The sequence below is a fragment of the Poecile atricapillus genome, chromosome 2 (assembly GCF_030490865.1).
Source record: "Poecile atricapillus isolate bPoeAtr1 chromosome 2, bPoeAtr1.hap1, whole genome shotgun sequence".
Classification (NCBI taxonomy): Eukaryota; Metazoa; Chordata; class Aves; order Passeriformes; family Paridae; genus Poecile; species Poecile atricapillus.
In genome coordinates, this window is record NC_081250.1 from 136,565,439 (window position 1) to 136,580,308 (window position 14,870).

The following is a 14,870-nucleotide window of genomic DNA, read 5'->3' on the forward strand; positions in this document are numbered from 1 at the left end:
GGGAAACTGGATGGAAAATACCTTTAATTATTTTAGGTTTTTACTTTGATGACTATGTAAAATAAGCATTCAGTCCAAAACGTGCTCATTTTTCCTTTGAAACAAAATATTCCTCTAATAATGGATCAGTGAAGATAATTAACTTTCAAAAAGTCTGGTTCACTTGGAATACCCATGATTTTAATGGAAGACAGAGAAATCACTAGGCTGTTATCTTTTACAATTTCTGTTTCTCCTGCTATCCCATTGTGACTTTACTTGAGCACAAAAACTGCTTAACTACACAAATAAGTCATGGGAATCTAAACACATAGAGAAGGCCTAGTTCAAACTAAGTTTGTAAATTACCTTTGCATTGCAAAGGCTGTATAAACTCCTACAACTTCTGAAGCAACTACAGAAGATGCTCTACATTATGGCACATTTCATGACTGTTTTGTACTTTGCTATAGATCTTGCATCTCCTTGATACTTTCACCTAACTCCTAATACCCATAAAATATCTGGTAGCCCTTTGCTTCTCTGCAAATGAGGAAATTCCAAACCAACCCCCTCCTCCCTCCTCCCAGCCCTCACGGTACCCTAGAATAACTTTTTTTCATGCAAATAGGGTAGAAGATGGGGATAAGAAAGGGGATAAAGTTTAAGCTTGTTATATGAATGTCATCCTAAATTTATCCAATATTTCACTTTCTTAGACTTCCCTTTTCAGTTTTCCTTAATGACTTTGACTTTTGTTCTTCAAGTACAAATACAAAAACTAGATGTTTAAAATCCAAAACACTGGCAATTTTCAACAAGACTTTATTATGATACATTAGTAGGTATTTAGATTAGACAAACACTTGTATCATTGTTTTATTTTCAGGGATCCATTATTTCCAATCTCACCTACCACGAACCAGTTCTGAAAGCAGGTTTTAGAGCTCCTTGAGAGATTCCACCTTATGAATTCTGCCTTTTGTATACAATAGATATTTCAGTCTGTCCAAGCAAGTAAAACTCCACCTTATGAAAAGCAAATACACTGTGTAGCAAATAATAAAAAAAGATACTTAATACTATATTTCTGAAGTAGTCTGTGTGCTACACAAGGTTAAATAACTTCAAAGTCAAAACCAAAAATCATCTGCACCACTGCTCCTTGTACTTGCTCTCTCTCTGCTTTTTAACCGCAACATGTCCATGACACTGCGCGCGTATATGTCTCGCAAATTAACATTGATATTTGAATCGCTGGATGAGTTCTTCATGAGTTTCTTTAAAGCTTCACGCTGCCGAAGAGCAGCCTCTTTTATCTTCAGTGTAAAGTAACAGGCAGAAAAACGGTCATTTATTATAGCTATTGGCAAAGCCAAAACCAGTATTCCTGATAGTATACATATAAAGGCTACTACCTTACCAATGGTAGTGTCTGGTCTAATGTCACCATAACCAACTGTTGTCATGGAAGTTGTTGCCCACCACCAAGCACCAGGTACGCTTGTGAAAGTTGTGCCTGGCACACCTTGCTCAGCAAAGTACTCCACAGTGGAAAATATAGAGATTCCTACAGAGAGGAAAAGAAGCAGAAGTCCAACCTCCTCATAGCACTGAGCAATAGTCATCCCAAGAGACCGCAAACCTGAAAGACAAGAAATGCTGTCAGTAGTTTGATTCATGTAGCTGTCATCCTATCTTTGCAAAACATCTCTTACTTAAAGACTGCTTTATGTTTTCTTTGAATGCTGGTGAGCATGTCTTGAGAATCACAGACTCAGTAAGATTGGAAAAGACCTCCAAGATCGTTGAGTCCAACCTTTAACTGAACGCCAGCTTGTCAACTAAACCATAGCACTGACACGTCCAGTTGTTTCATGAACACTTCCAGGATTGTGACTCTACCACCTCCCTGGACAGCCCATTTCAATGTTTAACCACCCTTTCCATGAAGAAATTCTTCTTTGATGCCCACCCTGAACCTCCCTGGCGCAGCCTGAGGCTGTTTGCTCTTTTCCTGTTGCTTGATGACTAGGAGGAAAGGCCAACCCCACCTGGCTACACCTTCCTTTCAGCTAGTTGTAGAGAGCAATAAGGTTCTCCCTGAGCCTCCTTTTCTCCAGGCTGAACAATCTCATATCTCTCAGCCCCTCTTAATATGATTTACTCTCTCGATCCTCCCAACCAGTTTCATTGCCCTTCTCTGGACACACTCCAGCACCTCAATGTCTTTCTCGTAGTGAGGAATCCAGAACTGGACACATGATTTGAGGTACGGTCTCCCAGTGCTGAGTACAGGGTGATAAATAGTTTCCCTAGTCCATTTAGCCACACTATCCAGACCATGATGCCACTGGCCTTTGTCGACACTTGGACTGGCTCATTACACCCAGATCCTTTTCCACTGGGCAGCTTTTCAGCCACTCTCCTCTGCCTGTTGTGCTGCAGCAGAGGCTGCTGTGACACAAGTGCAGAGCCCAGCACTCAGCTTTAATGAACCTCCAGATCCCTTTGCAGAACCCTCCCATATCCTCCAGCAGATAAGTCTTCCACCCAACTTAGTGTCATCTACAAACTGCCTGAAGTTACAACCTGATTCCCTCGTTCAGATCATCAATAAAGATATTAAACAGGACTGGCCCCAATACTGAGCCTTGGGGACCCCACCAGTCACTGGCCACCAACTGGATGTGGCACCATTCACTAACACTCCCCCAGGGCCAGTCCTCCAGACAGTTTTTACCCCAGCAAGGAGCGTATCATGTTTCATTCAGTGCATCTGTTCTCCAGTTTCTCCAGGAGAATGCTGTGGGAGACAGTGTGAAAGACTTTACTGAAGTCCAGGCAGACAACATTCAGAACTTTTCCCTCATCCACTAGGCAGGTGATGCAGTCATGAAAAATCAGGATGATCCTTGGCTGGACTGTCCTTTCCTAAACTCACAGTGGCTGGGCCTGATCCCCTGGATGTCCTTTACATGCCATGTGATCACACTCAAGATCATCTGTTCCATAATCTTCCCCAGCACCAAGATGGATACTGTAGTTACCTGGATTCTCCTTCTGACCCTTCTTGTAGATGGGCATTACATTTACTAACTTCCAGTTACCTGGGACCTCTGGTTAATGAAGGCTGTTCATAAATGATGGCAAGAAGCTTGACAAGCTTTTCTGCCAGCTCCCTCATCACCCTAGGATGAATCCCATGCGAGCCCATAGACCTGTAAGTGTCTAAGTGGCACAGCAGGTGAAAAACTACATCCTCTTGGATTGCAAGGCATCTATTCTGCTTCCCATCCCTGTCTCAGGGGGATGGCTGCCATGAGGATATCCACTCTCTGTTAAACAATGAGGCAAGGAAGATATTAAGTATCCCAGCCTTCTCCTCATCCTTGGTGATAATGTTCCCGTCCACATCCAATAAAGGACAGAGATTTTCCTTGGCCCTCCTTTTGTTGGTAATGTATTTTTAAACCTACTTTATTTATTAGCTTTCACAGTGGTGGCCAGACTGAGTTCTAGCTGAGCTTTTGCTTTCCTGATTTTCTCTCTACATGACCTAATGAAATCCTTGTACTCTTCCCGAGTTCCTCTCCATCTTCCAAAGATCATAAATGATCTTTTCTTCTCTGATTTCTGGCAGAAGCTCCCTGTTCATCCAGGCTGCTTTTCTTCCTCCCTGAACTGTCTTTAAGGCACATAGGTACAGCCTGCCCCTGAACCTTGAAGATTTCTTTCTAAAAGTGCATCTGGACCCTTCTGTTGATAAGAGTTCTCTGAACCAGTGTCCTGAACAGGCCAAATCCTGCCCTCTGGAAATCCATGTGAGATTTTGTTGACCTCTTTCCCCACTTCACCATGAATTGTAAACTCTCTCATTTCATGGTCACCATGCTCATCATGGCCTCTGACCAACACATCTCTCACCAGCACTTCTGCTGGTCTAATGAGGCACTGACCCTGGTAGGCTAAAAGGAGATGCTGCTCTAAACAGAAGCTGAGAAAAAATGATTTACAGAAATAGATCACAGCATTAGACTGAACATCTGACATCATCTCTATTTTCTTAATACAGAGCATAGGAATTCTCCTCATTACTTTTCATCTGAACTATACATATATGCACATATAATTTAGACAAAGTCAACTATCTTGACTTATAAATTGGCTGTAAGAGAAGATCTAGCACCACTCTAAAACTACTTTAAAACGTGCTAAAACACCTTCTTTATACTTGGAGACTGAATATGCCAATCCTCTGTTTTCCAGCCACTGTCCTATTTTTCTCTCGGACCAAGGAGCCCTTAGTTACCAAATTCGTGTTGCTATGTGAGTGCCTAGACCACAGTTCAGGTCACTCAATAACTTTTTCTTTAAGGACTGTTTTCAATCCTTTTATAGTTGTCACAGACTCTCTTCAACCCTTCTTCCTTCCACCCCCCCTGCCAAGCCCTATCATTTTCTTGTACCTGTAGACATCAAAACAAATGTGGTCCAGTGACAGCTGCACTTGTGTCAAACTCAAGATAGCAAAGCCCCTCAATGCAAGCATGAAATCCTGCTAATTGACTATGTACTGCATCAGTCCTTTTGCCCATGAGCTGCACAGGGAGTTCAGGATCACTCTCTATAACCCCCTATATCCCACTAGAGCTACTGCTTCAAGGCTAGATTGCCCCACAAAAGCAAGCAGGAAAGTAAATCCAAAAATAGTGCAATGGATAAATACTGCACACATAAAAAAGAAGGAAGATAACAGGGTACCAATTCAGCTGAGACATATAGGAGACTGAAATTATCTTCTGAATCACTTTGGATTAGTTTTTAATATTGTTCTTTAAAAATGTGAGATGTTTTCTCTAATAAATGAGAAAAACATAATGCTTATGAATTACCCTTCATGGGTATACTTCTCACTAAACTAGTGTTTGCAAAACAACTTACTGAGGCTCTGCCTCTGCTTGCAGACTTCATATGCTCGTTAAGTGCTATAAGCAATTCAATTTTTCCACAGTCTCAAACTACAAGATGTTAACATTTCTTGCTTTTGGCTCTTTCTTTTCCCCCGCAAGTCTAATGGGTTTTAGAAGTCTTGTTTATGTACAGCAAACACTGGAAGTACACAGTAGAGTTTGGAGGCAATTTTGGGTTTTTTTCCCAATACCATCTACTACCAACTCCATTAAAGAACTTACCCATATTGAGGTCTTATAATACTATAACTATGATCTATAGAATGTTTATTACAATGATATAGATTAAATCTTTAACACAAGGGGAATAAGATGTACCAATGCAATCTTTTCTCTGTCAATATGACTTCCTTCATGTTTTGGTAACACTAATAACAGTGCAAATGCTCTGTGAGATAATTTCAAGAACCCAGATCAAATTCTCATCTTCCAAGGAGGCTACTATGAGCCCTTGCCCTCTAAAACCTCCTACTGAACAAGGCAGAATGGTAAGTCCCTTCAGGCGAGCTAGGAAGAAGGTACAACTTAAAATTATCCCTGTAGCACTTCTTTTCAAAGCATAAATGAATACTGTAAAAGCCAGGGTTTGTACCTTCTGATGAATCTTGAAAGTATTATACCTAATATAAAAAGCAACTTTCACATAAAATAAAGTAAGGAGGAACAGAACAGTAACTGTTGATTCTTTGTATCACAATGATGACATTCTCCTTTTTCCTATGATTAGTTATTCTAACTGTTCAGGGTCTGATTTTTTCTTTTTATTATTTTTAGTATACTCATCTAAATTTAAGATGTAATTCTTCATGTCTTTAGATGAAGTCAGGAGACATTTCTAGGCAAATCTATGAATCAGAGAAGTTACTGGACTCCACAGCTCACACTAAGGAAAATCGGAGTAATGACATGTATAAAGTATACTATTATATTACTTTCTACCTTTTAAAAATGTCTCTGAGCCCTGGCACATGACCAAACTAGCACTGTTCTAGACACCTCAGCAAGTCTTACAGCTTCTCATGAGAACTCCCTGCCAGGAGCTGTGACAGCTTGGTTACTCATGCTTGGAAGGTGCTACGGTGCTGTAACAGAGTTGGTGTGAGGCTGGCAAGCAGCCCCAGCCCTGGTAGGAGGAAGGGGAAGCATTTCTGCCATGCAGGTCATGTTCTATCTCTCTTTTGTCCAAAGTGACCTGGCAATCCAAGCTGATATTCAGGAGCTTCAATTCACACAGCATTTAAATAACCCTAAAGTTTTGACACAAAAAGTGCTGAAGTTTCAACTTTTCATGACTCTAGAGTCACGACAACCTTAAATATGCCATGGTCTTCTCTCCAATATATGCTCATTGCCTTTGCAAGTAAAATGCTCATACCCAACTTCCCCTCCAGAAGTCCCTCGGTATCTGCCTCCCAGAGGAGACCAGCAAGGCTTTGCTGAGAACTTGGCCCTGGGAGGACAGTAACAGCCGAGGAGCATCTGAGAACGTGACAAATGCAGTTTCAGTTCTCATCTATTCTTGAAGTTACTAAAGCACATAAGTTTGCTATATCGGAGGAATAGTCTTGCCCTGTTCCTAAAGGATACACATTTTATGGACAGAGGTACTACTGATTTCTCAGTGGTTCCTTGATGAAGTGTAGTACTTTGCATAAGTAACTACACACTCACACCAGTCTAGCCCGAGTGTTTTTAAGCACCACATCCCTCCAGTGAGCTGGCTTCAGCTTCCAAAGAGGCAGAAATTACTTTTTTCACTTCTTATTTTCATTCTTGTCCTTGTCCCACAGAAAGGGTTAAGTTACTATTTCTTGAAAGTGAAGAACTGATTTTTTTTGCCTCACTCATTCCTGCCCCTGACGGCAGGGCCAGGCTGCTGTTGTGATCCCAGTTTGGCTATGGCTCTGCAAAGTACCACAGAGATGTTCTCCTTGTGGCTGTGAACACCCCTGCTTGGTGAAAGAGAAGATGCTGCGTGCAGACACAAATCTGCTCTTGTATTCATCTTGCCACATGAATCAACTGAGAAGTGCCTGAAGCTTTGTCTGGTCTGAGAGTGTAGGAGTTGGAGAGAAGCCTCACTGGAAGGCAGCTGTCAGATCCAAGGCAAGACAGCAGAAGAGATTCAAGGGCCAGCCCTGAACACTGAGGTTTATCAGGACTGCCTGGGTATGTGCAAGGAGGATGGTCTCTATGCATGATACATACGTGGCTCATCTTGTATTAGGAGCTGTGTAAAGGATGTATTTAGAAGCACATTAACAAACTTCATCAGACACAAGATCAGAACAGTGAGTTTCTACATTTAAATTATACAGATTTGATTTAGCATTCTGGACCTAAGTAGGCAGCAACTGACCTACCAAAGAAGCAACACAATGATGGTAACACTGCTCCGAGTGGTTTAAATTGATACATACATTGCTTCTTGTACCTTGAAACTGGCATTTTGATTCCAGTATAAAAAGAAGACAGCACACCTCCAGATCAGGATACTACATTTTTATGTAATTAATTCACTTTTACCTAACATGGTATTATTAAATTCAATGTCACTCAATTTTGTGATGTAAATTGTGGTAAATACTGAGTAATTAATTTAAGAATAAATAGACCTAAGTGTTTAGACCATCCTTGAAAGTATGTATACCTGAAGTTAGCAGTTATACAAATATCTGAAACATCTGCTTTCAAGTCAATAGGAAGAGCCACAAAACTGAGTGACAGAATGAATACATTCACTCTGTAAGAGTAAAATGCAATAAACTGGAAACTTAAATTGAATCAACATACTTTTGGAAGACCATATTGCTAGTTAGCACAAAAGTGCCCTGATGAGATAAAGTCTTTTTTCTTATTTTCAAAACACAGAGAGGATGGCATTCACATTTCAACTACCATCAAAAGTGGGTAAAAGCCTTGCAAAAAACCTCTACCAAACGCTGCAAAACTTACACATTGCCAGACAGAATCATAAACTTCCTCTCAACTGCTTTCTAAGGGACTGTTATATATCAGTATAGGCATAATCTAGGGTAGGGAGTAAGATTAAGATAGTTGCCAAACCACTATGCTTATGCTTATGATTATGAGTAGTATCAAAGCTTCCTCCTGCCACTGGCAGGCAGGTTTGCTGCCCTTCAGTGGCAACAAAATAAGACAGATTCTGCTGCTGTGAACACACTAACTCCTGCTGAATTTGGGCCAGTTCACAGGGAGGGCAATCCAAAAATATGGACAGGCATGAAATGACTCCTTCTTCATGGCTGGAAATCCTGAAAAGGCACATTGGGTGCATTTTAAGAATGATCATCACTGTCCCCAGAACAGCTAATATTGCAGGACAGAGATCATGATTTACTATTAGGATTTAATTTTCCAAAGCTATGAGTGTTGGCTGAACATTTCTCCTGTCAAATTCAGCACCATATTCTCCACTGATTTAAGTGGGAACATAATCAAATCATTTTGAAGACACCAAGACAGCTTTTATTATTTCATATAACCAGGCATGCACATGCCACGAAGTAGTAATAAAATCAAGGGAAATGCAAGAGGAAATTCAACACTTTCCAATCATTTCTACCTTCCTCTGATAAATTCCCACTGGAAAACGTTAATTTTTATGCCTTCCCTTCACCAGAGAGAGCGAACAAGATGGTTGACAGAAATACATTTTGCCTTCCACCCACCCCTGCTTGCTGTTCACTCATCTGTCAGGAGTGGCTGGACACTAAGGGCCCCACACAACTGCTGAGCGCTGGCTGAACCCATCGCTGCACCTCGGTCCCACTGCCTAAGCAGCCCCCCGAAGGGCTCCACATACCACTGGAATACTGGTGGGTTCAGTGGGGCCACAGAGCCTCTCAACCCACCACCTGCAAAGGTTTTAAACAGTTTCCTTGAAATATTCTCCACTGTGGTTGTTTTCAGGACCTATGACATGGACAAAATCATGATATAATTCTTTGCATATACTTTTAAACAAACAGAATTGTGACAGCTGTCATTAGTGGGCCTTGGATAATACAAAAAGTCTGGGCTGATGATCTCTGCTTCTTCCCTAATAAAATCAACTCATATACATGTTTTAAAATTTATCACACTATGAATGACTGGTGGATGATTTCCAGCATGCAACACTGAGGTCTGTTTTTGCAAATTTTCAATGCAAACAATACACAAGGCTTTATGAAGAGCTAAAATTTTTCAGAGAAGGCCCTTGTCACTCAATTGTAACATTCAAAAGTAAGATTTTCACAAGCCATTACTGCTAACAGATTGTGTAGAAAAGCTTTGGCAGAAATGCACACAAAATGGAGGACTGTGCCCAGGGACAACTGTTGCAGGCACTGAAACTGAGAAGTATCATAGCCATGGCCAAATATACCTGTTGAATGTCTTCCCAGCTTCAGCATCCGCAGGGCTCTGAGAAGCCTCAGCACCTGGACAATGCGCCCCACGTTCTCCAGTTCTTGGGAGCTCTCACCACCACACAGGCTTTCCACCAGCAGGGTGATGTAGAAAGGCAAAATTGCAAGGAGGTCTATGATGTTTGCCACACTCCTTAGGAAGCGACACCGATCTCGTGCACACAGGAGCCTCAGAACAAACTCCGCTGTGAACCAAGCGATGCACAGGTACTCTAGGGCATCCAGCAGTGGTGGGGCCAGCCAGCTGAGCTCTACTGAAATCAAGGCCATGTTGGCAATTGACACAACAACAAAAACCATGGACAAAGTGCCAAAAGTCCTGGCTGCTGCAGAGGAGCCAGGCTTTTCCAAAACTTCCCAAAGTTTCTGTCTGACATTGGGACAGAGGCTACCAGAAAAATCCTCTTCTTCATCTTGGGCATCCAGTTCTTCTGCATCTTTCTTGATGTCTAAGGCTTCACTCAGCTCCTTCCTCCTGAAGTACCTGACCAGGAACACCACCCAAGAGATTTGGAATACCAATAGGCAGATGTTTGTCTTATCATTTATAATGCAAGTCATAAGAATACACATTAAAATTTACCTTATGTGAACTCAGAAAACCCTAATATCAAGCATATGGCTTTTATTAATTGAGCCCCTCCAGCATGTTTCCACTGACTGATATACTTCTATTACTCCAGTTCACATCAGTGAAACATTCTATATGCAGAGTAATTTTACTTCTAGTGATTTATTTATATGGATCATATTGACCACAGTAGGATCTGCTGCTGGACTAATATGAAATCTTAGAAGCAATCCTGGCACAACCAGATCCTCTGTTTTTAAACAGTTCTCAATTTGTTTCATTGTATGGCATTTTTATTACACTGGCACATACTTGCAATAGTAAAACTGAAGGCATAATATAAACCATGCAGCTCATGGGTGAATTTGTGATCAGTACATATTAGGATGACAAGGTATCTTTCTTTCTTTCTTTCGATACATGGGCTCTCACACAAGGTGAAGAAGTATTTGTACTGAGTAAAACTTACTTTAAATATACGGAGTGTTTTGTCAGAGTAAGAGTATATTTAAAGTGGAATTTTGTGAAACATAAACATACTCAAAGTACACTAAAAAAAAAACCTTTTCTTTCATATCTTTCTTTTTGACTGCTGCAAAGCTCAAACCTTAGACAAAGATGTGTGCAATTTTGCCTGCAATAGTTAGCCCTGCATATGTCAGAGGTCTGTAGCTCCATATATCACTAAAGAGGTAGCAGCGTTCAGTTACACCTATCAGAGACAGAAGAAAGGGATGAAAACTAGGCTCAAATTTTCTCAGCTGAAGAGCTGAAGAACTAGGGTAGGATAACTCTAATATCCTTTTGGGATGGTATTACTTCTTTCTTTCTAATCATTTTGACATAACTGCTATACTAAATAGCAGTTACATTCTTTAGAAAATTGATTTCTTCAGTACTTAAAAAACCCAAACCAGTAGCATTGAATATGGTGGGAAAAATTAACTGCAAATAGAATTAACAGAAACATCCTGGAGGTGGTTCAGTCAAAACCCACCTCGCTCCTAAACTGCCTGTTATAATTTGTCTCCAGTGAGCCATGTTCCCGCTGTTGCTGCCCCCTCCCTGTAAGCTGCTACATCCACGTGTGATGCTTCCTTTCATGGCTCCTCCTGGAGCCATGCCACCCACACTCAGCCTGGCAGGTGACCAACCCCCCCTTCTGCCTCTCCAGCTTGGGTTTGGAAACCCTTCAAAATTAAAGTGCAGGTAGGCAGGATCCAAACCCTCCCAGCATTGTGCCTGATTCCACATCTAATCCCGCTATGATAACCTCAAACTGAATGACTGAAGGGGCATCTCTCCTTTTCATCTCAGGCATTGTCCTTTTAAACATTTTGAGTTTCCAGGGTCAGTTTGAAGCCACTATAGGACATCCTGGACCCTGTTCCTTTTACTGTCTCACTATCTTGACCTCATCAGCAACCTTTCCCACAGTAAATGGGAACTGTGACCTCACCCAACACATCTCCTCCCGTTTCTAACACCCATCCACTGCTAGAGCAGTACTCGAGGTTCAACTCACACAACTTTTCCTGCTACCTCACCTACCCCCACGGCTGGAGCTCTCACCAGAGTGTCCCTGAATGCAAGTCAATGCTGAACTCTAGCCCGCAAACCACAAGATGAGGAAGCCTCATCTTCCCACAACTCACCGGTCTCTGCAGCAGGAATCAATGCTGAGTTCATCCAAACCCCAGTACTGGATCTCTTGGAGGAAAGAGAGTGCACAAAGCTGCTCCATCACATGCAGCCTCCCTGTCTGGTAGTAATTCAGGATGTAGTGAAATGCCTGTGAGCTCCGGTCAAAGAAATACTCATTCTCCACAAGGTTAGCATCATCACAAAGCTCAAGGAGGCCAGAAGCCACATCCCGTGCAGCAGAGACCACTACTGCCAGTTTGCCAAGGCGGGTGTCAGGGTAGCAAGACAAAGTTTGCTGGGACATCACAAAGCGGCTGCCTCCTACATTGATAGTAAAGCAGTCCAGAGAGGGAATGACCTTCTGGAGCAGGGGCCCCTGCTCTTCCTCACTGGAGAAAACACTGGACTCCAGCGAACCCAGGGATGTACTACTCCCTGGGTCCTCCAAGGATGCTTGGGAAGAAAGAGACATGCAGCAGGGAGGCGACTTCATCCTGTAGCTGCCAGCAGCAGCCCACACTCTCCAGGATCAAAATCGCAACACGGCTACAGAGAACACTGCCCCGCCTGTGGGGCGGCCGGGCCAGGCTCGGAATGTCGCCTCTGGCTCCGTCCCAGGGACACCGCACCGACCCCGCTGCCTCCGGGCTGTGCCTCCAGCTGGGCGGAGGTCAGGCGGGTGTCGCACAGCCCAGGGGTGTCGCACAGCCCAGGGGTGTGTGTCGCACAGCCCGGCGCCGCCCGCAGCCGCGAGGATGCTGAAGGAGCCGCGGTACCTGAGGCGGCGTCACCTCGTGCTGTCCGCGCCGGCACCGTCCGCCCGCGACGGCCCCTCCGCTTCAGCGCTCATCTCCAGCCGCTGGGTCGGGGTAGGGGAAACCCACCGGGACGACACAACACGGAACACCGGCTTCAGCGGCGACTCCGGGCAGCGCCCCGACAGCAGACCGAGGAGCCGCTCCGCCGGCCGGCACGTCCCCTCCCGCCCCGCACTCGCACTTCGGCCGGGGCTGATGCGGCCGGAGCCGAGCCCCACGCCGCTCGCCCCTCGTCGGGGCAGCCGCCGCGAACCGGGCGCCTGGGCAGGGCTGCCGCCCCCGGCCCGCCCGGCCGCTCCCCGCCCCCGGCCCGCCTCACCTGCCCGCCGCCCGGCCGCGCCGCCCCCGGCCGGCCGCCTCCGCTCGCTCCCCCGGCTCCAAACCTCCGGGCAGCGCCAGCGCCTCTCCATGGCGGTCATGTGCTGCGGGGGGCAGGCGGGAGCGGGGTGCGCGGGCTGGGCTGGGCTGGGCTGGGCAGGGCAGGGCTGGGCGGGGCCGGGCGGGGCCGGGCGGGGCCGGAGCCTCCCCGCCGCGGGGCCGGGCCGCCCCCCCCCCGCCCCGCCCCGGAGCCGCAGCTGCAGGTGCGGCGGGGGCGCGGTGTGTCCCCTCCGCCGGGTGACCATCCCACCGCCGGGTGACCATCTCACCGCCGGGTGACCATCCCACCGCCGGGTGACCATCTCACCGCCGGGTGACCATCCCACCGCTGGCCGATCCCACCGCCGGCCGATCCCACCGCCCGCTGTCCCCGGGACCAACCGGCGCTTGCAAACTTCCCCGAGCCAGTTCGCAGGGCGGTTCGGAAGCCGGCTCTCCGCAGTGTATGTAACCTCAAACGTGTTAAAAAGCAGATAATGTCCTCACTTAGACTGCTCCCACGGCTCAAGTCTGAAGGCACTCGTGTGAAGAAGTAACTGTAAAGGCTAATCGATGGGCGTGAGCGAGCCTGTTTTAACCGAGCTGCACTCAGCCGGGTTTCAAAAATACTCTGGAGTATCTCTCTTACCGTCCTGTGCAGACTTTGTAGGTCCACAGTTCAACAATGCAAAAATTTAGTTCACCCTCCTCATCATATTTCCTTTTATCCTATGAAACAGTTATTTCTAACAAATAGTTGCTTTGGAAATCGGTGTTTTCTGCTGCCTCTGACTTCTCGCAAGGGTGGGCAGCTGCCGATATTGCAGTGGAGCCTCCGAGGAGGGGAAATTGCGGAGCATGCAAAATGTGGCATTGTGTGTCATGCCACCAGCACCATGTGACTTCCCACCAGCTTCTCATCCCACATCACTTGTTGCATACAGCTGTGTCTAGTTATGCACATTTCTAACATTTACTTCAGAGAGGTCTCATAGAGTTTCATCTTTTGGGTACTGGTAATTCAAATGAAGCTGAGCTGAACATTTACCATATTGCAGAACTGCAACACCCACAGCAACCTCTCTACTCAGCACTTGCTGGCATAGAAATCTGCTTAAGTGACTGCTGGCAAAAAAATACACTGATCAGAGAGAATCCAACGGAGAATAGCAAGGGTGGGGTTTGGAAGTCACAGCCCCAGAAGAAAACACAGAGTGGGATAGCTACAGTGGAAGGGAGTGAGCATTGTGATAGTCTTCAGGCATGTGAAAGGCTGCTCACAAAGATAAAGATTGTATATCTGTTCTCCTTGGATGAAGTGGATATGTATAGAAGTAATGGAGCTGAACAAGGGGAAGGATACTTAGGGTAGCATTAGGAAGGCTTTGGTGAAGCAGTGGAAGAGATACATTTGTGCCTGTCACAGGACATCAATGAGCTGGCTGGACAAGGATCTGTCAGGAATAGCAGATGCGTGGTGCTGCTTTTCCTGAGGTAGTCTGGAAGGGTTAGATGATTTCATGATACCCCTTCCAGCTTTATAATGCTGTATTTGAAGTGTGCCATAAAGAAAATACTTGTTTTCATAGATATTTCCCTTTTTATTTTTTAAAACAATCAAATTTGAATATAATTTAAATGAATAAACACAAACATATGAACTAATTTTCCTTTGAAACTATCATCAATTGCTGTTCTGCAGCAGGCTTTCAGGAATTGCTCATTTTTAATCCAGGATTGTCACTCAGGAGTACAGTCCCTCTAATGGATAGCACTTAAGCCAGCACTTAATTAAAAACATTAATTAAAAAAATAATTAAAACCATCAGTAAGACAAATTTAACAGCATCACTGAGAAGTACCTTGGAATAGCAAGGTGCTTTACTGACTGTAATAGACCCCTAATTGATTAGTCATTGAACTACTCACTCAACCTCTTTTCAGTAGTCATTCTTTCCATCAGCCAGAAGGACTTTTTAGGAATATTTTCTCCATTAGAAGGGAGACCTGAAAACACTCCCATCATGATGATTCAAGGGATTACTTCAGATTCACTGGTGTTTCTAAGAACCTGGCTACCAGTTTTGACTTTGTC

General features: G+C 44.6%; 1 protein-coding gene across 1 annotated transcript; it reads right to left on the reverse strand.

The window, feature by feature from the left end:
- Nucleotides 1-788: 788 nt before the first annotated feature.
- KCNV1 (potassium voltage-gated channel modifier subfamily V member 1) lies at nucleotides 789-12,114 on the reverse strand. The gene is made up of 3 exons (XM_058832683.1): nucleotides 11,612-12,114; nucleotides 9,343-9,869; nucleotides 789-1,624 (listed from the first exon to the last, which is right to left on the reverse strand). Exons 1-3 carry the CDS (start codon nucleotides 12,091-12,093, stop codon nucleotides 1,113-1,115), a joined length of 1,521 nt encoding a protein of 506 aa, XP_058688666.1. The 5' UTR covers nucleotides 12,094-12,114; the 3' UTR covers nucleotides 789-1,112.
- Nucleotides 12,115-14,870: the final 2,756 nt, after the last annotated feature.